The sequence below is a fragment of the Salminus brasiliensis genome, chromosome 17 (genome assembly GCF_030463535.1).
Source record: "Salminus brasiliensis chromosome 17, fSalBra1.hap2, whole genome shotgun sequence".
Classification (NCBI taxonomy): domain Eukaryota; kingdom Metazoa; phylum Chordata; class Actinopteri; order Characiformes; family Bryconidae; genus Salminus; species Salminus brasiliensis.
The window spans coordinates 9,185,546-9,209,047 of record NC_132894.1 but is presented as its reverse complement, the minus strand read 5'-3'; the positions used below and the strand labels follow the sequence as shown (position 1 = coordinate 9,209,047).

The following is a 23,502-nucleotide window of genomic DNA, read 5'->3' as shown; positions in this document are numbered from 1 at the left end:
GGAGGAGGAGAAGGAGGGGGTCGCAGAAATGTCCCCGACTAATCGCCCCTTCACAATGACTAACACAGACCCTGGAATGATAGCACGGTGGTGTGTGTCGCCCACGGCTTCTAACATCACCACGGTGGACGGTGCGGGTCTATCTGACCGAGAGACGGACTCTGCAGAGCGCCTGAGGTGAGCGAAGATGGACGTGAATCTTCTGGTTCTCCAGCTCGGCGTGCTCCTGGCCCACATCCTCCAGATAACGTCGTCACTGGAACCGTACGACCTCCTGTACGACAACGGGGTCGAGGCGTTTTCCAGAGGCGACTATGCCGGCGTGGTCCGGTTCATGGAGAAGGCGCTGCAGACTTTCTCCCAAGTCCGTCACACCAAGATCCGCTGCCGGCTGCAGTGTGAGGACCAGCATCGCCTCGACGGCTTCATCAACACCGACCTGTTCTTCGACTCGGTTCTCCGGAGAGCCGCCTGTCTGAACGGCTGCATCGAGGGGCAGATTGGCACGCAGTCCATGCACAAAGTCAGCGACGATGTTCTCCAGGACTTCCACAGGAGAATCCCTTACAACTACCTCCAGCTCGCCTACAGAAAGGTAAGGTCAGGAGAGGTGAGGTTAGGGGCTCTGTGGTTGTTCACGATGAATGAAGCTGTGGAAATGAAGTGATGCTGAAATCCACATAGAAACGTCTTAGACTGACCAGTTCAGAGAGGTAGCCTGTATTGACCAGTTGAGAGAGGTAGCCTGTACTGGCCAGTTCAGAGAGGTAGCCTGTACTGGCCAGTTCAGAGAGGTAGCCTGTACTGGCCAGTTCAGAGAGGTAGCCTGTATTGGCCAGTTCAGAGAGGTAGCCTGTACTGACCAGTTCAGAGAGGTAGCCTGTACTGACCAGTTCAGAGAGGTAGCCTGTACTGGCCAGTTCAGAGAGGTAGCCTGTACTGGCCAGTTCAGAGAGGTAGCCTGTATTGGCCAGTTCAGAGAGGTAGCCTGTACTGACCAGTTCAGAGAGCTAGCCTGTACTGGCCAGTTCAGAGAGCTAGCCTGTACTGGCCAGTTCAGAGAGCTAGCCTGTACTGGCCAGTTCAGAGAGCTAGCCTGTACTGGCCAGTTCAGAGAGGTAGCCTGTACTGGCCAGTTCAGAGAGGTAGCCTGTACTGGCCAGTTCAGAGAGGTAGCCTGTATTGGCCAGTTCCGAGAGGTAGCCTGTACTGGCCAGTTGAGAGAGGTAGCCTGTATTGACCAGTTCAGAGAGGTAGCCTGTACTGACCAGTTCAGAGAGCTAGCCTGTACTGACCAGTTGAGAGAGGTAGCCTGTACTGACCAGTTCAGAGAGGTAGCCTGTACTGGCCAGTTCAGAGAGGTAGCCTGTACTGGCCAGTTCAGAGAGGTAGCCTTTATTGGCCAGTTCAGACAGTTTGTCCAGTTCGGAGAGGTAGCCTGTACTGGCCAGTTCAGACAGTTTGTCCAGTTCAGAGAGCTAGCCTGTACTGGCCAGTTCAGAGAGCTAGCCTGTACTGACCAGTTGAGAGAGGTAGCCTGTACTGACCAGTTCAGAGAGGTAGCCTGTACTGGCCAGTTCAGAGAGGTAGCCTGTACTGGCCAGTTCAGAGAGGTAGCCTTTATTGGCCAGTTCAGACAGTTTGTCCAGTTCGGAGAGGTAGCCTGTACTGGCCAGTTCAGACAGTTTGTCCAGTTCAGAGAGCTAGCCTGTACTGGCCAGTTCAGAGAGCTAGCCTGTACTGGCCAGTTCAGAGAGCTAGCCTGTACTGACCAGTTGAGAGAGGTAGCCTGTATTGACCAGTTGAGAGAGGTAGCCTGTATTGACCAGTTGAGAGAGGTAGCCTGTACTGGCCAGTTCAGAGAGCTAGCCTGTATTGACCAGTTGAGAGAGGTAACCTGTACTGGCCAGTTCAGAGAGGTAGCCTGTACTGGCCAGTTCAGAGAGGTAGCCTGTACTGGCCAGTTCAGAGAGGTAGCCTGTACTGGCCAGTTCAGAGAGGTAGCCTGTATTGGCCAGTTCAGACAGTTTGTCCAGTTCAGAGAGGTAGCCTGTACTGGCCAGTTCAGACAGTTTGTCCAGTTTGGAGAGGTAGCCTTTATTGGGCAGTTCAGACAGTTTGTCCAGTTCAGAGAGGTAGCCTGTACTGCCCAGTTCAGAGAGCTAGCCTGTATTGGCCAGTTCAGACAGATTCACCAGTTCAGACAATTTGGTCTCTTCAGAGAGTTGGCCTGTTTTGGCCGGTTTAGACAGCTTGGCCAGTTCAGAGAGGTAGCCTGTATTGACCAGTTCAGAGAGGTAGCCTATATTGACCAGTTCAGAGAGCTAGCCTGTACTGGCCAGTTCAGAGAGCTAGCCTGTACTGGCCAGTTCAGAGAGCTAGCCTGTACTGGCCAGTTCAGAGAGCTAGCCTGTACTGGCCAGTTCAGACAGATTCACCAGTTCAGACAGTTTGTCCAGTTTGGAGAGCTAGCCTGTATTGGCCAGTTCAGACAGATTCACCAGTTCAGACAGTTTGTCCAGTTTGGAGAGCTAGCCTGTACTGGCCAGTTCAGACAGATTCACCAGTTCAGACAATTTGGTCTCTTCAAAGAGTTGGCCTGTTTTGGCCGGTTTAGACAGCTTGACCAGTTCAGACAGTTTGTCCAGTTTGGAGAGGTAGCCTTTATTGGCCAGTTCAGACCGTTTGTCCAGTTCAGAGAAGTAGCCTGTATTGGCCAGTTCAGACCGTTTGGCCAGTTCAGAGAGGTAGCCTGTACTGGCCAGTTCAGACAGATTCACCAGTTCAGAAAGTTTGGCCAGTTCAGAGAGGTAGCCTTTATTGGCCAGTTCAGACAGATTCACCAGTTCAGACAGTTTGTCCAGTTTGGAGAGGTAGCCTTTATATGGCCAGGTCAGAGAGGTAGCCTTTATTGGCCAGCTCAGACAGTTTGGCTAGTTCAGAGAGCTAGTCTGTATTGGCCAGTTTAGAAAGGTAGCCTGTATTGGCCAGTTCAGACAGACTGGCCAGTTCAGACAGTTTGATCTCTTCAGAGAGCTAGCCTGTATTGGCCAGTTAAGAGAGCTAGCCTGTATTGGCCAGTTAAGAGAGCTAGCCTGTATTGGCCAGTTAAGAGAGCTAGCCTGTATTGGCCAGTTAAGAGAGATTCACCAGTTCAGACAGTTTGTCCAGTTCAGACAATTTGGTCTCTTCAGAGAGTTGGCCTGTTTTGGCAGGTTTAGACAGCCTGGCCAGTTTAGAAAGGTAGTCTGTATTGGCCAGTTCAGACAGTTTGGCCAGTTTGGAGAGGTAGCCTGTATTGGCCAGTTGACTGACCATCCAAAAAAGCTTAGACTATCCAAAACCAGCTGGTGTGGAGCTGGATGTCTCAGCAGGGTAACCTGACTGCAGTTTTATCACTACTAGATTTTCACTGGCAGCCCAGTTTTAGCATATTCTACGTAAAAGAACTGTCAATAGTCCATAGACTACTGTATGTTCAAAACAGCCACTGTACAAGAGGAAAAATCCATTTCTATGGAAGCCAATGTAAAAAAGACTTCTGCTGGACTTCTGCAGTGAGAACCCAAGTGCCCAGCTTGTTCATGCCTGAGAAGAAAAGAGTGAGTTGAACTGCATGCTGAGAAATACTACTAAATCCTGCATAGGCCCCCTCTAATAGCCTTTTTATTACCAAGATCAGGGCTGTGATAAGGGATTCACGTATTGAACTGCAGTAGAACTGCAGGTACACATAACCGAATAGTTGAAAGCCTGCAGAGCATTTCAGACGAATGTGTCTCTTGATGGGCTGTAATGTGATCTTTAGTGGCATCATCATGGTCTAGCCATGATAAAGCAAAGCATGAAAGGGAAAACCAGTGGTGTCAGTCTCAGTCCAGCACAGTTAGGCAATTTTCTGGCTCTTAACACACCTACTAAACCTGGACTAATACCTTCCAGGAGTGAAGCTGGACCTCCCTTGTATAAATAGCATATTTTTATAGAGTCCCTGAGAATAGTTCACTGGCTACAGAGTCCGTGCTGTACTCATATTACCACCTCCACAAACAAGCACACATACACAACCCTCAGCTTTTAGCTTCCCTGATTGCACATGATGGCGGAAGATCAAGGCGGCCTGGTCGTACACTAGGACTTGTGATGGGGTTGAAATCAGACGCATTCCTGCCTGCGTTCCCTAGTCAAAGGCCTTCAGAAAGAGCTGCTAGTTATGGATATTTTAGGTGTGATGTTTGTAAAAATAAATAGCATTCCTCATACGGCCCTCTCCCAACCTTTCCACAGGAATAAGGGAGCTTTCTGGCCAGATTATAGGTCATCACAGTCGGCAACTGTTTCTCCTTAGACGAGTTTGTGCTTCTGTCCAGTTCACTCTGTGTTTATTCGGCCAAATATTTTGTTTCCCCCCTCACAGGCTGTTTGCCTAGCAAAGCGGAAAGACGCCGCCTTGTTCCAGTTCATGAATGGGGGATATTTATGCCAGGGACAGTTATGGTTATTGGTTGGTTCCTGTAGGCCCTGGGTGCCAAACCACAGAAGGATCAAAGATCCTTAAAAGCTTATGTTTTCACCTGCCCTGAAAGCAAGATAAGCTGGAGTCAGGCAACCTCTTCAGAACCTCTTGGCAAATGATAGTTTCCAAACTTTGGAAAATACTAGCAATCCATTGAAGTTACAGACTGATGATGGCTTCGGCCTGAATAAACTGTTCCACTATGGCTGCACGGTATACTGTTTGTTAATTGGTCACATTACAGTGTTGGATTTTGGTACTGATGGTGAAGGCCAGTCTTTCACTGCGTCAGATCGAGTATTCATCATTGTGGTTTTTAAAGTCAGCATGAGCTAGAAATAATTTTTCCCACTAAATATTTGCGGACACCCCTTGTAATGAGTGCATTCAGCTACTTTAAGTTGCACCCACTGCTGACAGAAATGTGCAAATGCACACACAATCAGCTTGTCTAGTCCCTGAGTAGGACATTGTGCCCTCACTAATGCTCTTGTCAATGATTGCAACTAAATCATCAAAGCCATGCTCCCAAATCTAGTAGAAAGCCTTCTTCCCTGGACAGCAGAGACAGTTCCTTCAGCAAAAACAGGATGAATTCTTTTTAAATACCCTAGACTCTGGAAGAAACAGCAAATGACTGGGTGTGCGAGTGTTTATGTCTATCTAGTGTATTTCTGAGTGAGCTAATTTCATATTTTCGCCACCTGGTGCATAGTAATGTAGCCAAAAATCAGGAGAACCAGGAGTGATGTTGGGTGAGGTTAGAAATGAACAAAAGGCACAAAATTTAACTGAATAAACTATTTTTGTTTAAAATGTACCATTCAACTTCCATTCCAGACATAACATATGAAAACTAAGCTAACCACTGGCATTTTCATCATATTTGTGATATCACAAAAAAAACAGTATACTTAAATGAATCACCTTTTAGGCCTACAGCCCACTCACACTGAAGTTGTAAGAAGTGTTTTAGCCTGGACTGCCTTTTGAGTGAGCCAACATATAGGGCAGCCAATCAGAACAAAGTTAATTTACATATATGTCTTAACGGCACAATGCCACAAATCAGCTGTTTGGAGTTAAGGGATAAAAAGAGGTTGGTGTAGGGCAAATACTGAAAATGTTTTTTTAATACTTAAAACTACATAAATCTACACAAACCTTCATACAATAATATTCATTTTATTATTATTTGTTTAATAATGTAGGATGTAGGCCCTTTAAATATTATGACATGATGAGGTACGTTTAATATGACCAGATCCTTGAACCAACCAGGTTTAAAGGTCAACTTTGAGAAAAGAATTGAGCGAGCCCTTAATAGACTCAACTTAATAGAACTTAATTCAACTGAAAGGTTCTTTAGAAAACCTGAAGGTCCGTCGAATTGGCAGTGATGCATTACAGCCTGAGGGAAGGACCTGAAAGGCCCAAATCCATCTCAAGTAGGAATGGCTGACAGCTGAAATTCATTGTTTCGAAAGATGAAAACAAAAGTATGCACAATGAGTAAATGGACTTTGAGGTGCACCTGCACTGCTTGTGGAGTGTGTGTGTGTGTGTGTGTGTGTGTGTTCCGAATTTCCTCAGCAAACACACTCTCTCACCCTGAAAAGGTTCTGCTGCACAGCATGGCACTTCCTCTGCAAACCTACTTCTGCATGACTGGCACTAAGCGGATAAGAGTGTGGTAGGAATGTAGGGCCACACGTTCATTTACTTCACTTAATATAGCCTCACCTGGGACTGGTGAGAAGAAAACACTACAAAAAACTACTGTTACAGGTGGGCTGGTACTCCATAAGGGTAGTGGTGCACATCTGACCTGAAGCCCCAAGTTGCACAAATGCAATATAAATGTGTACAGAAGAAGAAGAAGACTTTTCTTTAGGGTTTTTCAAATGGTAAAGGCTTCTGGGTAAAACATTGTTTTCACACGTAGACCTGTCAGTGTTGTTTTATTCAGTTTTAATGGCCTCCCACAGTGGGTCAGAACTTTTGTCCAGAAAATCTGTGGTTAATGTGAGACCAGATGTTATCAATGATGTTTAAATCTGGGGCCATCTTAAATCTTGGGCCAGGCCCAAGCATGAGAGAAGTGGGCCTCCCTTTAAACCATCTATAGTGTTTAAAAGCATTATCTTCACATCGATCACTTGACTTTCTGTACAAAATGTTGATGCTCTGTGGCAATGATGCAGTGCTGCCAGGAGGAAAGGATCCAGATGTTCTTCTCAGGTAGAAATGAGCAGTTCAGTAGGACTGTTTGTAGAATAATAAATGAGAGGAGTGTATCACTGCTTATTGAAGGCATACTGCCCACTATTGAGAAATATCTCCAGACGATGACTTACCATCAGTTCTTTTTCAACCAAATAATTCTCCTCCACACAAGAGAGATAGCTGGAGAGAAGGTCCACTAATCTGATGTTTTGGTCTGGTGAAAGCCCACATTTAAACCCCATTGAGAACATCTGGTCTCACATTATCCGCAAGTGAACTGGGAGGCAGTTTCCGCTGCTTACCAACTGTGGGAGGCCATTAAAATGAGTAGAACAACATTGAGACGTCTATGTAAGTTTGCCCTGAAGACTTCACTATTTAAAAAATAAATAGAGCTTGAATTTTGCCGTAAATTAGTGCTACAGAAAAAAGGTAGAATTTTTAATTACTTTTTTATGCTATTTATTTATGCTGTTTTACTTACTGACTATTACTAGTAATAATTCTAATCAAATTTTCAGCTCTATTCAGACAGGAATAGTTCTGACGATGTCCACAGTATCTTAACATAAATCATATTATGATGTAATTCATCTATATAACGTATATACAATATCGCCCACTGCCAATGCAAGCAAAATTTGACCAATTACTCCCTCATTCCCAATTCCCACCCACTAACCAATGCTCAGCCTGCCACTAGATTCCACCAGTGCTAGCCAAGACATGAAGACATGAAGCCAGCCAGCACATCCCTTTATTAAACTGCCACAAATGCAGCGGTGCTCTCAAAGGAAAAGCTAAAACCAATTGTCAGTTCTGTTCCATAAGCTAACAGATGCCCCTAATGGTTAACATCACACTCTGTAGTCAGAGGAGATAGAGGGCCATCCTACTTACCCAAAGAGAGAGAGAGGCTAAATATGCACTCTGGGACTCCCTGTAACGGATGGCTGTGGCATCTTTTATGATCTTAAGATGATGAGGCCAACACCACTCGGGAGCCCCAGTAACAGCCAGTTAATCAACAGAGCAGCACTTTCAGCTTTAGAGCATCTACATATGCTTACGGATCTCTAGTTTACATGACCCTCATTAGCCTTACATCACCAGACCCCCACTCACAGTGTAGCTTGATTTAGCAGTAGACATCTCCAGTGTCTGAAAAACTGAAAAACTGGCCTATGGCATTCTTACTAGATCCTGATTTATACTTTATCACTAGCTGTTGACAGCATGTCTTGCCACATTAATGCACGCGTACGGCCTGGAGCTGGTAGATCTCTCGTTAAAAAAGTGTGTTAGATAGTTAAATGGTGAGCGAGCCCTCAGGAAGAGCTCAGAGCTGGCGTGTGAAGCTCATGAAGGGACTGATTCTCGGGGAATTCTGGCAGGGCTTAGGACAGATCCTGTTTTAGTGGAAAAAGGAGATACAGCAGCCAGGCAGACATCTGTTTGGGCTGACAAATGGCTGGTTGGAGTTTGGTACACTGTTTCTGTGTCACCCTTGGCTCAAGCTCCTCTTATTTTGAAGGAGATCGGTTCTTACTTGTTTTCAATAGCTTGGGTCCGGAGAACAGTGTTTGCTTTAGCTGCGGCTTTGTATTAATGTATACAAGGGATTTTACAGTAACTCTTACACACACACTGTTTGTTTCTCAGATCTAAAACGTGTCTGGGCAGAATACCAGTGTGGATATTACATCTCGTTGTGTTGCAACTTACAGTACATGTCCCATTGTAAATGTGTTTTTAATAATGTCATGTTGTTTAATGGACACTCTGGCCAATTTAAATAAATTGACCGTTGCTACATCAGTTGCAGACAGGCCTTCTGCAGACTCTCCTTAAACAGCCCTGCCATAACAATCTCTAGATTTAAGGACTAGAAACCCCCTCCCCATCTGGTGACATATGTTGAAGATGAAAGGACCTGTTTGCTGGGTATTGTAGTAAGAAGGGATGTCCGGATCCAATCAGAGTATCCACTGATATCGATCCAATCAGGTTTTTGTGTAATACACGTACACAATATAGGCAAGATGTGCTGTTATTTAATACTGGTCAGTGGTGGCTCTGCAGTTAGAGCACAAGGCTGTTGTGATGACAGGGTTGTGGGTTTGATGAAGGTAAATTTGGTCAGAAAGTGGACAAAAATTGGTCAAATCAAATTTAAATAAAAAATAATTTAATCATTAAAAAACAAGCTTAAGTACTTGGTATCTGCTGTCATTTTGCAGAGTCACAGCAGAAGGGTGGATTTGGAGGTCTAGAGGAAGGGGACGAGGGATTTTGGAGGAAATACAGGAAACAGCTTCTATTTGTGTGTGTGTGTGCGCACGCATGTGGAATGCACATACGACTGACTAATCAGTAGAGGTTAAAGCACTTATACTCACAGTAGCTCATTGTATTCGTATTTACCACCTCTACAGTAAGCCCTCTACAGTAAGCCCTTTTCTGTAGTGTAGACTTTGCTACAGTAGCAGTAGCCCACACCTCGTCCATGTCGCTGTGATAATCAGCATGTGTCTTTGATTACAAACTGTGATTCTACACAGTCACAGCGGAGAGACACTGTTTGTTATAAGAATGGAAGCACCAGCGGGGGCTTTACATACCAGTCTCTGGACACCCTGTTCAGTTCCTCAAATGAGAATTCTACGAAAACTTCGTTTGTGCTGGAAAGTTGACCCTTTTCCAACTTTAGCCACTCTTGAGCACCTGTTTTTAGTGAGTGGGACGTGACCTCTCAAAATCCTTAGCTATGCTGTACCATAACAACCATACCAACCAAAACCAGCCCCTCGCAAAGACAAGTGTGGCCTCAATCTTGTGGCTAGTGTGTGTTTGCGTAAGTATCTGAGCCAGATGGAAAAAAGTGCAATGCTGTGTCCTCCTACTCCATTCCTTTTGGTTCAGAGTCGGGCCAGAGCACAACTCGGTCTCACTCTTACTATTTCTCTCAGTAACAAACCTGTAGAAAGGAGAAGCAAATGAGGGAAGGTAGTGTATTGGGCAGTGTATATACTGTGTGTCAGTACTGGTGTCAAACAACAGCAGTATTGATCAAGGCCTAACATGGCAGATAGTATTGTCTGATATTGAAAAATGCAAAATTTTGCAGTATCGGCAGAATTCGCACTGATTGAGCACCGTTGATTAGTGGCTCGTCTTTTATTGGAAAGATCCTCTGAAAGATCCTCGCAGTAACAGAGGTTGCAAAATCTTATTAGTCATTACATGACTGAGTAATTAAAACTGCATATATTTAACATCTGCATTTTATCTCTCTAAATTAGTATTGTTTAGACCCTAGTATTGATAGATAACATGTATTATATCCACAATAACATTATATTCTTAAACACATGATGTACCTGTTGACAGATACATATTTTTAAAGGTGCCCTACAATGGAAAACTGTATTTGGCATAGTTCTTATAGTTTCTTAAAGAGTAATTTAAGTCCAGTACATGAAAGTGACATATTCCAACACGGTTGTCTCTTCATTTAACTGAAAACTCGGGATAACCAAAACAGAGCTGTGAAACGGGCCAGTTCCAAAACCTCAAAAAGTTTACTCAACGAATCTGTGCTCAGAAGGGAGGGCGACCACACCATGGTGCACAGCAGCCAGGGAGAGGCTAAACGCCTTATAATGTTTGGCCAACAGGTAGAGCTAGTCTAGAAAGGCTAAATGCTAGCCCATGACTCCACTGTGTGTCTCTGACCACCTCCAAATGTAGTTTAAGTGATGATCGCATGTTAATAGCCGGTGTGAACGGAACCTTTGTGGTTAGAAAATGTGCTTCAGCTTTGCACTGTATTTAGGTCTATTTTGGTCATTATGCTGCTGCTTTGATGAATTTAACATACCAAATTTGTAAGGTGTTCATGTCCTCTGGGCCGACTGACTACCATCTCTTTTGCCTGCTGACCACATACTATGATGACCTGGAAAACAAAACCTAAACCTAAAAAAGCTTGTTGAAAATATCCGTTCTTTCATTATCAGTATTCAGTAAGCATAGTTTGTCAACCTTATATAACCTGAATTATTGTCTTGTCTTGAAATGTGTGGAGAATGTGATAATGAATTTCATTAGTACCACCCCGTGCTAAGGGAAGGCCTGGGAGCTCTTTCAATGACCCTGCACTGACCCAGCAGAGACTTTATGGCTTAACCACATCTGATTCTAACTAACACACCTAACTTCACTGCATTATTGCTAACGTTGATGTCATCTTTAAGTAGCCGTGCTGCCTGATGTATACACATTAGTGTGCTCTGGAACAGAGAGGGGTTGGTGGGGGGTGGGTGCAGGAATGTGCCTTAAGGAGCAACAATCGGGCCTGTTGTTTTCTGGACCATGACGCAATCTCGCGCGGTCAAGTGTGTAACTTCACTGTAGCTTTCACAGGAAACAGTGTTTGCCTGATTAGATATTCTTTTTTTATATTAAACGGGGTGTCTAATATGTATATTAATTCACTTCTATGTTAAATGTTTGGTGAAAAATCTAATCTAATTTTTAGAAATTTCCCCGTCCTCAATTTATTCAGTCAAGACATGCGTGCTTTGAAATTGCAGTAGTGAGTTTTGAGGGTGGGTTTTGTCCACTTCTATAAAAAACTAGATGATACAGTTTTTGTCTGTCTACTTCAGGTCTACTTTAGATTCATGAATAACTCATAATTCATAATTATAATTCATAATTTACTCATAATTCATGAATAAGTAATAATAATAAAATTGGGGCTATTTTATGTATAACCAAATGTGGTGGTGGGGAGGCGGGAGTGAGCCACCCTACACCGCCCTGATGCTGTTCGCCTGTGGCCGCTCAGTCTACCGAGCCCAGGTGTACGGCATAAAAGAACCGGCTCAGTCATACACAGAGGAGCGAACAAGGAGAGAGCACACTGATCTGCCTGAGACTAGGAGTAAGACTGTACACGTATGTACACAGACTATTAGAGCCCCACTTGGGCTAGTATGTTTTCTTAGGTTTTCGTTTGGGTGTGGTGGAGGGTACGTTAAAAATAAAGGTATGTGAGACACTTGAGCCCTGTGTTTATCTCTCCAAGCCTCACTGCCTACCAGGTCATGGTGGCCACGCCCCTTTCGCCAAGTATAACCTTCCATTACTTGTTAGCTAGTGCAAAGCAGAAAAACGTGCTGTTTAAACTTACTGAAAAACAAATAGTTGGCCTGTTCACACCTGGCATGAACACGCATCTCAAGTGATCCGATCACAAATGATTCCCTAAACACGTAACTGTTCACACCTGGCATTTTAAATGGGTCTTCTGTGACTGCTTGTGATGGGACAGACCCCCCCGGTTGATGTGGTGAGTGATGTAAGAAAGGGAGAATACGGGGTGGAGGTGGGTGTGACATTTGTTCGACATAGAGTTGGACTGCGAAGCAGGCTCGAGGGCCAGGAGGAGGAGTTCAGGGTGTGGTCCTTCTCCTAAAATTCAGTTATGTGTCATGACTCCACTATGTGTCTCTGACCACCTCCAAATGTAGTTTAAGTGATCGCATGTTAATGGCCGGTGTGAACTGGGCCTTTGTGGTTAGAAAATGTGCTTCAGCTTTGCGCTGTATTTAGGTCTATTTTGGTCATTATGCTGCTTCTTTGATTAATTTGACATATTAACTTTGTGGCATATTGAAAGATGTTTAGAAACACTGTTGGATGCAGAGAGTCCCAATTATGCACAAACACCTGTTTTTTCAGCTTGTTCTGACTACTGTGCTTACGCAGATCTCCACATGAGGTTGAGGTGAGGTCGTTTTTTTAGCATTTTCAGAACAATGACTTCTGCCTGGCTGAACATCATTGAGGTTGTGTCTGGACCAGGTGTGATAGGTTATGGTGGATATCAGTGTAAGAAGAGCCTCACTTTGTGCAATCTGTTTGTATCAGCTGTTGCCTGTAAAGACTGGGTCTAATTTTATTATTGACTTTCTCATGAGATCCTGCATCCTCCCTCATGATTAAAGAGCTCAGCGGTGTCTGGGTTTGGGAAGGTGAGAAAGAACAGGAAATCCATGTCTAAGCTTAACAGAACTTTCTGTTTGTCAGATATTTGTCTGTGATAATGCGGATAAGTCAGCAATGCTAATTACAGCCACATGTGGGTTTAGTGTATGTCAGGTTTGGCATAGTGCTCCTAAAGTATCTGCTCACCATAACTGCAGGATGTGACTCATGTACAGTTGGAGTTACACTATATGGACAGAAGTATTGGGACACCTGCTCATTCATTCTTCTGGATTTTAAAAAGGTTATCCTGCTTTTATTGGATTACCTGTCGCTACTGTCCAGGGAAGGCTTTTTACTAGATTTTGGAGCAATACTGCAAGGATTTGATTGCACTCAGCAACATGAGCGTTTGTGAGGCTAGATTGTTGGATCCTCACTATCCCACCTCCTCCCCAACTCTCCAGCTCATCCCAAAAATATTGGATAGAGCACCACCTTTCCAGAGATGGAAGTACGTCTGTTCAGGGTCTAGACTAGGGATGCATCGATCCGGCTTTTTCAGTTCTGATACTGATACGTAAACTTTGGTCGATACCCAATATCAGCCCGATACCATTGCTGAATTAATAAACCGTATATATCACACCATGTGGGAGAGACTTAAGGCCTCAGGATTGACTTAAACATTACTCTATATAACAAATTAACACAGATATAAATGTTCTAAATTGTAATTTTTCATTTATTTATTTGCACATTTAGTGCAGTGTTAAACCACCAAATTAAAGTGAAAGGATTGGTTCCAAGGATTGGCCTAATTATCCGAAACCCGATCCAGCTAATTTTGTTAATATCAAGACTGATATCTGACCCTAATATGGGATCGGTGCATCCCTAGTCTAGACAAGGTGTGTGTGTGTGTGTGTGTGTGTGTGTGTGTGTGTGCATTATAGTGTATAGGTACTAGAAGCTACTAACTAGAGTCTTGATTAACTCATATTATAGCCTTAAATAAGCTGAATCAATTGCAATACCATGAAGAGAACTGTAGAACCATTTTTCACACGTTCCACAGTTGGAAATCATTAGTTTTCATTTGTCTAGCCAAGTGACATCACTATTAGACAGTCACTTATGGTTTTCACAAGCCTAATAGGCCACTAAGTAGGCCATTTACCTTAATTCGGTACGTAAACTCAATTGCAAGCACTTGCCTGTAGAAGTTTATTTGCCTTCTTAGCTACACATAAAAAGCATAAAAAACGCCTCAAGGCAGAGTACGTGCTGGTGGTGTAGAAAATGTAAACCTGGTGGTGTAGAAAATGTGACTATTTCACTACAAAAAGCAAGGTACGCAGGACATGTTCGAAGCACGGGAAAGTATCTTCTCAAATGAAGTCTAAATCGTGTTGAAGGTCTGTTGTTAATGGGCCATCTGTTTAGACTATGTCTAAATAATATCATGAGATTGGCCTTGTTGCTTGATTGTAAAGGGCGGATTGAAGACTGTTCAACAATGTGTCTTTTGCGAGAGCGTGATCTGTCCTGTCTCAATAGTAGTAGTAGATCTTAAAAGCAAAACCTCAGGCATTTCCTCCAAACATTAAACTCCACAATCATTAAGCTAGTCTCTTAATAGTCTCTTAATCGCCTGGGAGGATGGTTTTCTAACATAAAGCATTCCAGCACTCATTGTCCACATTCGGTCTGGTTCGAATCTGTATCATATCTGAAGCAGATCCTTAAGGGTCTTGCTTTATTGGCCCCATAGTCCCTGGTTAAATCCATTCTCAGCATTGGAAAATGCTGGTAAAGTGCTGGAAGACCTGCAGTTGACGTTTCTTTTTCCAGAGGGTGATGCTGCAGGTATAAAAAGACTGGCATCGCTCTGCAGTTATGACAGTGACGGCTCCAGAGAAGACTGTAGCCGTTAATGCCCGAGCTTAACCCAGAATAGAACTTGATGGTCATTGATTCTTTATAATATATAGACCTCATGAGTCAATAGACTACAGTAGTCTGTAGCCTCATCAGCCTAGGATCTGCTGAAGTAATTCTGTAAGTCATCCACATGCATTGAAAACTAACTTCAAGCAGGAGAATTTTACTATCAGTCAGGCCCTAATTTGGAGTTTCTTGTACTGCAACATCTTTAATTTGTGTGTTTGATTGGTAGAAGAATCAGAAAGAGCTAGAACCCAGTCAGAGCTATCCACTATGTATTGCCACGCCCACTGTTAAGGGTTTTCTTCCATTTTTGTGTTTTTTTTTGTTTGTTTGTTTTTGTGAATTTGTCATTTTGTATCAAATGGTTTATGGTCGTATCACATTTAAAGTGAATGCAATCTGAAGTACGGTACTGCTGACACTAATCATTCAGTAGCTAGCTATGCTAACCCAACATTTCAACAAGCTAATCAGCACTATTAAGAGCTATTTAGAGCAGTGCTTACTAGCTTTCCAGCACAGCAAAAAGCTGGCTGTGAGTTCTGTGGGGCACTATATCCAAAGAAGAGGAGCTGGACTATGGCTGGAGGCACTTAATTAAAAACAAACACCCACCCAAATGTCCATACACCTCCTCTTACCCTTTTGCGGAGGGGAAACCAACACTAGAGCGTCTAATATGAAGTTATATGGTGTCCCACAACACTGCAATTTTTTTTTTCTGTTGTGTTCATAACGCTGTTGTTCACACACAATCCTCCTGTTCTTCCAATTACTGTAACTCCCTCCAAATGAGCATATTATACTGGTCACTGTATGTTTATTATCGCTGAGGTTGAAATCTATACTCATGGATCCACAGTCGCACCGAAAGTTCTGCCCAAAATAAATTACAATGGCCACCCGCATTGTTAATGGAAAATGAGGTGCTCCCTTAAAAAGGGTTCTTCAAGGGTCATATCTTGCACCCTTCGCAAGGCGCATCGCAACGCTCGTTGCTATGTTACACCCTGCCAACAGCCTATTTTCATGCCTTCTGCCTGCATCGTTTCCATAGCAACGGTGTTTGAGAATATAGCTACGCCGATAGGCGCGGTGGTCTCAAATTGAGCTGTGTTCAGGTGAATTTCTGGCATATTGCTATCTTACACCCTGCCAACAGCCTATTTTCATGCCTTCCGCCCGCGTCATTTCCATAGCAACGGTGTTTGAGAATATAGCTACGCCGATGGGCTCGGTGGTCTCAAATTGAGCTGTGTTCAGGTGAATTTCTGGCATATTGCTATCTTGGCAATGGAAAGTGCAGGTGCACCACTAACTGAAAACAACCTAGGCAGACGCCAGCAGTCAGTTCGTTGCTGTCTTGGCAGTGAATTGTCAACACAGGCGTGTGCCCAATGCACGTACACACCCGCTTGATACAAACACATTCAACAATAAACATCAGTAAACAGAATACAAAATAGGATCACAGTATTCTAGAGGCGAGGCGCTCCACCGCTTTCCCGACCGCTCACGATGCGCCATTGAAATAACAATCCGCCAAAGTCAGACCGCACCTGGCTCTTAAAGGGAATAGCAAGCGACACGCTGATTGGTTTATTGCACGTTACACTCAAGCCACACCCCTGAATTATTAAGAGACTTAGTACATGGATTTGCTGCGTTTTGAGCCACGCAAGGCATACTTTCCTTGTCGTTGCGATAGCTAAGACACACTGACACGTCCTAAATCAAGCTGCGTGGTGGCCGGTTGACGGCTCACCTAAAGATCGCTAAAATGGGGCCCAGAATGTTGTATTTGCTTCTTTAAAAACCTCCCATGATCTTTTGGAAGCAATATGCTGTTGTTATAGATGTTGTTATTCTGTCATTCTCCACCATTATGTATAACCTGTTAGGGAAGGATGGATTCTCAGACTACTGTTAAAGCACAGTGCACTATAAATCAAATGCAGCTTCTGAAATATGCTCAGTTTCTGAAACAAATAAAACATGCTCAGCTCAGTAGAAACATATTTAATAAAACTTCGCCAAAAATATACGATTTCCAAATATTGCCTCTTGGTGGACTTCATGGCTTCTTCCAAGAAGTAATGTGGTTGAAGCCAGCGATTAATGTGCTTGCTCTGCCAGTAATAATTTCAGCTCCCTATTTGGAACATGATATACTCAGCTCAGATGCCTGGGCGTGTAGCACCCCGTCAGATGTTTTCCATGAGATGTACCAAAGCCCTCACAGACGTTTTAAGGGTGACTGAGCTTCATTTGAGCGTAGTTAAACTTCTAACAGCCTGTGTTACAAGGCAAATGATATGTTAAGGGAAGCCCTACGGTAGTGAGCTCACTCCCTCCTGCTACCTCATCGCTCTTGGGAAAGTGTAGGCCGGAGGAGGTTGACTACAGGGCTTGGCATCAAAACGGGAACTTCCCAAGGTTCCTCTGGGAGGTCTTTTGATATTTTGATCATAATCAACAGTTTCCATCCTTGTGGGGGTCCAAAAGCATTCTGAACCACTAGGACTGTCTAGACATCATGGGAAGCATGTTTGAATTCCAGTAGTTGGTTTCTGTCTGATCTTTGTACTGATCTTACTCTGAGCACTGTGTTCCTTTGCCATCTGGATTAATGAGTTTATGTATCACATGTTTTCCTTTGAGACTTTGGCCTTCAGAACCACACTGTCTGTTGTGTCTTTGCATTTTTTTCTTATTTATATTATATTTGATAAGTGGTGCTTGGTTCAGCAAACAGTGAAGGTACATGGAGTTATTAAGATCTGTTGCTGAACAAATACTGTGGAATAAGAGGAGATTTATTAATCTCTGGAGAATGTAATGGCCTAAGCCAGAAGCTCCTACACTGATGACCATTCCCCTGTGATCCTCCCCCTCCTGTCTGTTGCCATGTTGCCTTTGTGTACATTTTTGTTTTGGTTTCCGTCTCCTCTCTGGCCCCTTTTCTTCATTATGCTGCTCACCAGTGTTTAGTCTGTTGCGACAGGGTGGTATAGTCATTACTCCCAGACGTTTCAATCCTTGTCTTGTCTTCTATTTCTTAGGCCCCGTTCACACCTGGCATTAACCTGCGTCTGGCGTGATCCGATCAAAAATGACTGCCAGAATGCAAAGCCGTTTACATCTGCTGTTTTAAATGCATGTCCTGAGACCGCCTGTGATCATACTTTTTAACTGGAGGAGGTCCCAGTGCCCATTAATGAGTAATTAATCGAGAAGAGGCACCAAGTTACGCTCGTTATTATGTTATTATGCATGCAGGCTGTGCTTTGCTGAGAAGAGAGAAGCTTTGGGGTGCACACTTACAAGAATAGCGTGTTTGTATACGTCTCTGACCGACTCGGAATGTGGCTTGAGTGATCGGATTACAATGCGTCCTCAAGACACATTCTGCCCAGTTCACGCCTGTACTTTGTTTTGGCCACTTATGATCAGATCACCTTTGTCAGTTACCCTTTATTATTATTTTGCGTAGGCCTGTTACCTTGTGTATGATTTTTGATTTTTTTATCAAAAATTAATATCCTGTAAAGGGTTTGTGAGGCTTATTTTATCCTCCGCGCTAAATACTGATATGGATACGGACGGAGCCTTTTGTCCCTACTCTTATGGATACGGACTGAATTGAGCAGTACCAGTGGAAACCGAGGGGGCAGCATAGCCAATAGTTCAAGCATTACAAGGCCACTAGCATGTGGACACAGCAAACAGTCTGGAAAACTCTGGAACGTCTAGTGGATCTTTTTACATTGTTTTTAGGCGTTTACACCACTGCCACTTTCATCTTTTTTGTAGTAAAGTACATTATCTCGACCTTCTCCACAGACACAGTGCTTAGTGTTGTCAGAAACTCGTGCCGCTGTACTGCCCTCTAGTGAAGGTATTGCTTAACATCCATGCCAACGTAAAGGATGTGTAGAAGTCGAACATCTTCATTTTGGTATGTAGTGCCAAGTGGTGCCATGGAAGAACCATTTTTAGTTTGAGAAAGAACCATTTATGTGAAAGACATGTTTGTGTGAAGAACCTTGGGAACCTTGGGTTTTTTACCCATTTAACGCATCTCCTACACAAATTGTTCTTCTATGGAAATTTTATGGAAGCAACCAATATCAGTGCATCCCTAGTGAAAATGGTGTAAGATATTCAGCAAGTTTTCTTTGTAGCTGAGTCTCTTGTAACCATCAGATTCACTTCCAAAACAAACTATTAGCACTCTGGAGGCCTCCCACAGAAGCCGTGTATTATCCTATATCCTGTAACTACAGCTTACTTCAGTCCAGTGAAAGTAGAGCAGAGGAGAGACAAACTTGTAGGTGTGGGCTGCTCTGTAATTATCTATGTTCTGCTCAATCTTCCTCCCTGCGAACATTAGCAGGGCTTCCTGTAATTCCAGGCTCGTAGAGTCTCGTAGAGAGAGTTTGCAGCATAGCATTCCTGAAGCTCTCTCTGAACAAATATTTGGAGGACATGATGGGTTTCAGACTTGCGACCTCGATGATAAGGGTCATGTTTTAGACATTAAGCTGGAAAAGTAAGCTTCTGTGTTTTACAATCACACATTTAGTATCATGCTGAAAATGGATGTTTTGACCATTTCTGTCTTTAAAAGTGTCAGAGCTGCATGCTTACAAGGTTTAAGGTTAACCAAATATCAAATGTAACCAAATAGCTTTTTTATAAAGAGTGGTCTGACCTTTTTTCACAGGCCAGCACTACTGCCATTTGGTCTACTTATCTTCTATTCAAATCTCAAGTCACAATACCAGAAATTAGGTACAGTACCAGTCAGTACCAAAACCACTAAAATTCCTTGTTTCTCAATACAAATTTTGATATCACTACAAAATAAAATGATTATATTTCAAAATGAGCTTTTTATTTGGAAAGCTTTCATAGTTAGTAAAGTGTTTGCTTCTTTTCTTTTGTCCCATTACCCTAGGCAATTTTGCTGGATGTTTTGGTAGTTGGACTGTATTGCAGAAGGTATTTATATAGGTCTAGATTTGAGATGTACATATTAACAGAATATATTTGCCTGAATTTGACCATGTTTTTATTAAAGGAAATTCTTCAAATTTACCACTTCATTTATTGCTTGAAAAAACTGCAAAAAAAGGTTTGCATCTGATAAATCTGGTTAGAAATGGATAATTTAGTGTTCTTGAGCTGTACTTGCATAATTTAGATTTTTTCATCATTTTCTTTATCGTTCTTTGTGTTGATTAGATTTTAAAGGATATTTATAATGTGTATTTTATAACGTGACAGTAGTCCAAATAAAATTAAAACCGGAATATCCTTTATTATTTATTTGTTGTTGATGTATTAGTGTTTTAGTGACCGTTATTATGAAACTTCTCTGAGCAAACTAGTTTTTGTACCTTCAGTTCCATAGAAAACGAGTACTGTCACACTTTTTAGACGTTTGGTATCGACTTGGCACTAAAATATTGGTTCTTATGACATTTCTAATATGTAATTAACATAATCTAGCAAAACCAAACATGTTGATTTTAAGTTTGTTTTAAGTGTGTCAGAAACTAATATTTTAACTATGAAAACACATGAATAAAATTATAAGTCACATATTAGTCTTGTCTTCTCAATTCTCTGATTTAATAAAAGCTTACTTATCCAAGCAGCACTCTATATGGCCTTCTCACTCACTTAAGCAAAAACATAGTGCATCCAACAAAAATCAGTTTTTACTGTGCAGCATGAGCACGCCTCACTGTAACTGCTGTCGTGGCACATATAAAAATTAGTAATAATCAACCAGTCGATTGCCATTCTACAGGCAGGATGACCACTAGAAGAAAGAGGCTACCTCGTTTCTTTGATCAATAAGTAGGACATGCAAGGGGGTATAACTTTCTTCAAGCTCATTGCCATGCCTGATGTCCTCATTACCATGTCACTGCATCAGCCAAGCTTTGTCAGCTTCGCTTTAACCTACTACTTAACCCTGTCCTGCTACCCATCATACTCCTCAACTGTGCTGTGCTGTCTTTCTCCATCTATCCATCTAAAAAGGAGATTAGGACACATTGCTTGCCTGCACTGGCCAATGAACTCATTGTCTGGCCATGTCCAGGTGCCTGACTCCTCTGGACATTTCAGACAGTGATCATCTTTCATTGTTTGGATATTTTTGGATTTAATGGTGATGATGAAATTACCAAGGTTCTGCAATAAAATCAAGATCACAAGGCAAGGAATCGCTAGAGCCTTCTTCCTAAGCTCAAAAATGGTGATTCTCAGTTGTACTGGCCTAGTTCAAACCATAATGAGGTGCTGTAATCAGGGTTTTGTTTAGGCTGTATCAGAATTGCAGTGTTTATAGCGTGCTCTGAGGAGACCTCAACCTTGAAGAACCTAAGAAGCACAAGGCATTTAACAGATCTCAAGCAGCGGCCTCAAAGACTCCTAGATTATTAAGAGATCCACATGACTTTAGGACTTTAGCAGACTTCCTGTTCAGACTTTTCCTGTGTAGACACTGGAACCAGTACCTGAACCGTGATCTGCATGATTCAGAAGCTTGTAGGGAAAGAAATCCTTCATTAGTGGTCATTTTGGATGTTGTTTACCCCATGAAAAGCCAAAGCAAAGCTGTGTAAGTAATATTAACAGAACATTTTCAAATGTAAACGTTCATCCCCGACTCCGTCTTGTATTTACAGCTCTCTTCCTCTTTTCCTGTCAGCCACAAATTAGCAACTGGTCCTCAACCAAGGATCTGAAATTCTTGACTGTAGCCTCATGGAAATACTTCTCACTTGGGTTTGTGAGCTGTCATCCTCAAGTCTGCTTTGTGAGCCTCCACATTCTTGTTTATGTTTAGAGGGCAACATGTAATTGTTGGAAATATTTCGGAGCCAGCGCAGCTTGTACATAAACAGCTCATTAAACGATGAAGAGATTTATGTTAACTATGTTGCAAGACCACATCTGAAGTCAATATCGTGCAGCTTAATGAGATAACAGCTGAAGAAACGTTTTGTGAGCTCCAAGTGATGAAATGAGAACTTCCCCTTTTGTAAATATCTCATGTTTTGTTGTCGATATGTTCAACACAATCAGCTCTTCACTGCTAAATTCGATTGGATACGCTGTCGTATGTGAACTCAAGGTGAAGTAAACTTTGGCTAGCTTGTGCAAACAGGGCAATGATGATGATAAAAGGGTACACCCTTGTAGTATGTTGACCAAAGCATGTCATAGACAACCCCTTCAAGACCAAATTAACTATGTTAACTTTCACCTTTATATAACGCTAGGCTGCTGTGGTACATTCTACATTTTCTTCATGTTTATGTATTGACCATGATATCATGTAAAGATCGAGGCATATTGAAAAACATGAGTTAGCAGCATTCACCCATATTGGCAAATACTCCCCAGCTACAGTGACCGTGTGGGGTCTGAATGGGTAGCCCAGCTAAGAATACGTAGTTTTGTCCTTGGGTTCGACGTTGGCCCCACATATGGATGTCCACCAGGGTCAGTGATGGTACCAGGAGGGGTTAAGCATGGGCCCATTTGGGTTGTAACACTGCATACAGGCCCTAGGCTTTAATGATGGGGCCCATTTGAGAAGCCCAATTGGGTCCCAGTAAAAATGCATGTAAAAACACACTCATAAGAACGTAACACTTTTCGTAAGCACCACATGCTTTCTTGCATGGTATGTTTGAGTTCTTTACTGCTAGTATAATTTTCATTGGATGCATTGTTGTTGTTCTGATCGAAAGAGGGGGAGGGGTGGAAAATTCTGGTTGCAGTGTAAACGGTGTAATTGGATCTCTTAAAGGCTCTCAGGAAAGGTCTTATTAATTAAACGCAGCTTTACATAATAGTAGTTTTTTAGTTATAATGCATTCAAAGAAATGCTTGTGTAGAAGTAAAACCAGTATGGATTTGTTTGGTGAGCAAATAATTTGTATGCATATATAATATGCTTTGTTAACCTCATTAGTCATGCTACTGAAACTTTCTTTCCAGCTGCTGAACACCTGCAGATGCTGAACAGTGAGTCACTAACAGTAATTTTTGTAACATGATGCATGGCAGTGCTCATAGTTACAGGCTTTCCTACACATGCTACTTCAATTACGTGACACCACTGAAGCAGCTATTGAATAAAGTCCTAGAGGCCCCACAAAGCTCAGACAAGTTGATGGCGATACCGTTAAAAGTAGCTCATTGTATAGCGGAGGGCAACCCCGAGAGAGAGTATCTGCAGGAACCAAGGAATTATTCCATTTTAATCCTGGAAACTGAGGATGGAGTCTACCAATGATGAAGGCAGCACATGTGCTGGAAGACCTCCTGCCTGACCAGAGAGGAAGTCTCGTCCAGGGAGCATGTTGCAGTTGGTGATTAGGCTGTGGATAATGTAAACATGTGCACGTCTGTTCCTGTAACCGCAGGCATGTGTTCTATCAATCTGTATGCCAATTGTGCCCGGCATGGCTCATTGGTTTCATGTTGCGTTGCTCAGTCAGAGGATGCAGAGAGTATGAATTCCCTCATTGTCTGCAAAGGGGTTAAGAGGGTACGTGCTAAAGAGTGAGTGTTTTACAAGAGATCTTGAGCTGCATACTTTGCCGTATTGACACAGTACCAAATTTTCCATACTCACAACTCAACTTGGCAAACTCAGTACTTTGACATTCAGTACTTTGTACAGTTTTTTATTGAAGTAAGCTAGAAGAGCCTTGTATTAATTAAAATACTGAATACTAAAAAAGACATGTTAAATATTTATTGGTAAGTCATTTATCTGTATTTTT

At 42.7% G+C, this 23,502-nt stretch overlaps 1 protein-coding gene across 1 annotated transcript in view; it reads left to right on the top strand.

Moving 5' to 3' along the window:
* Positions 1-23,502, top strand: part of p3h2 (prolyl 3-hydroxylase 2) — a 58,597-nt gene continuing 35,095 nt past the window's right edge. Inside the window, exon 1 of the mRNA XM_072660761.1 lies at positions 1-595. Within this exon, the coding sequence (XP_072516862.1) occupies positions 188-595 (408 nt within the window). The 5' untranslated portion in view covers positions 1-187. The remainder of the gene's footprint in view (positions 596-23,502) is intronic.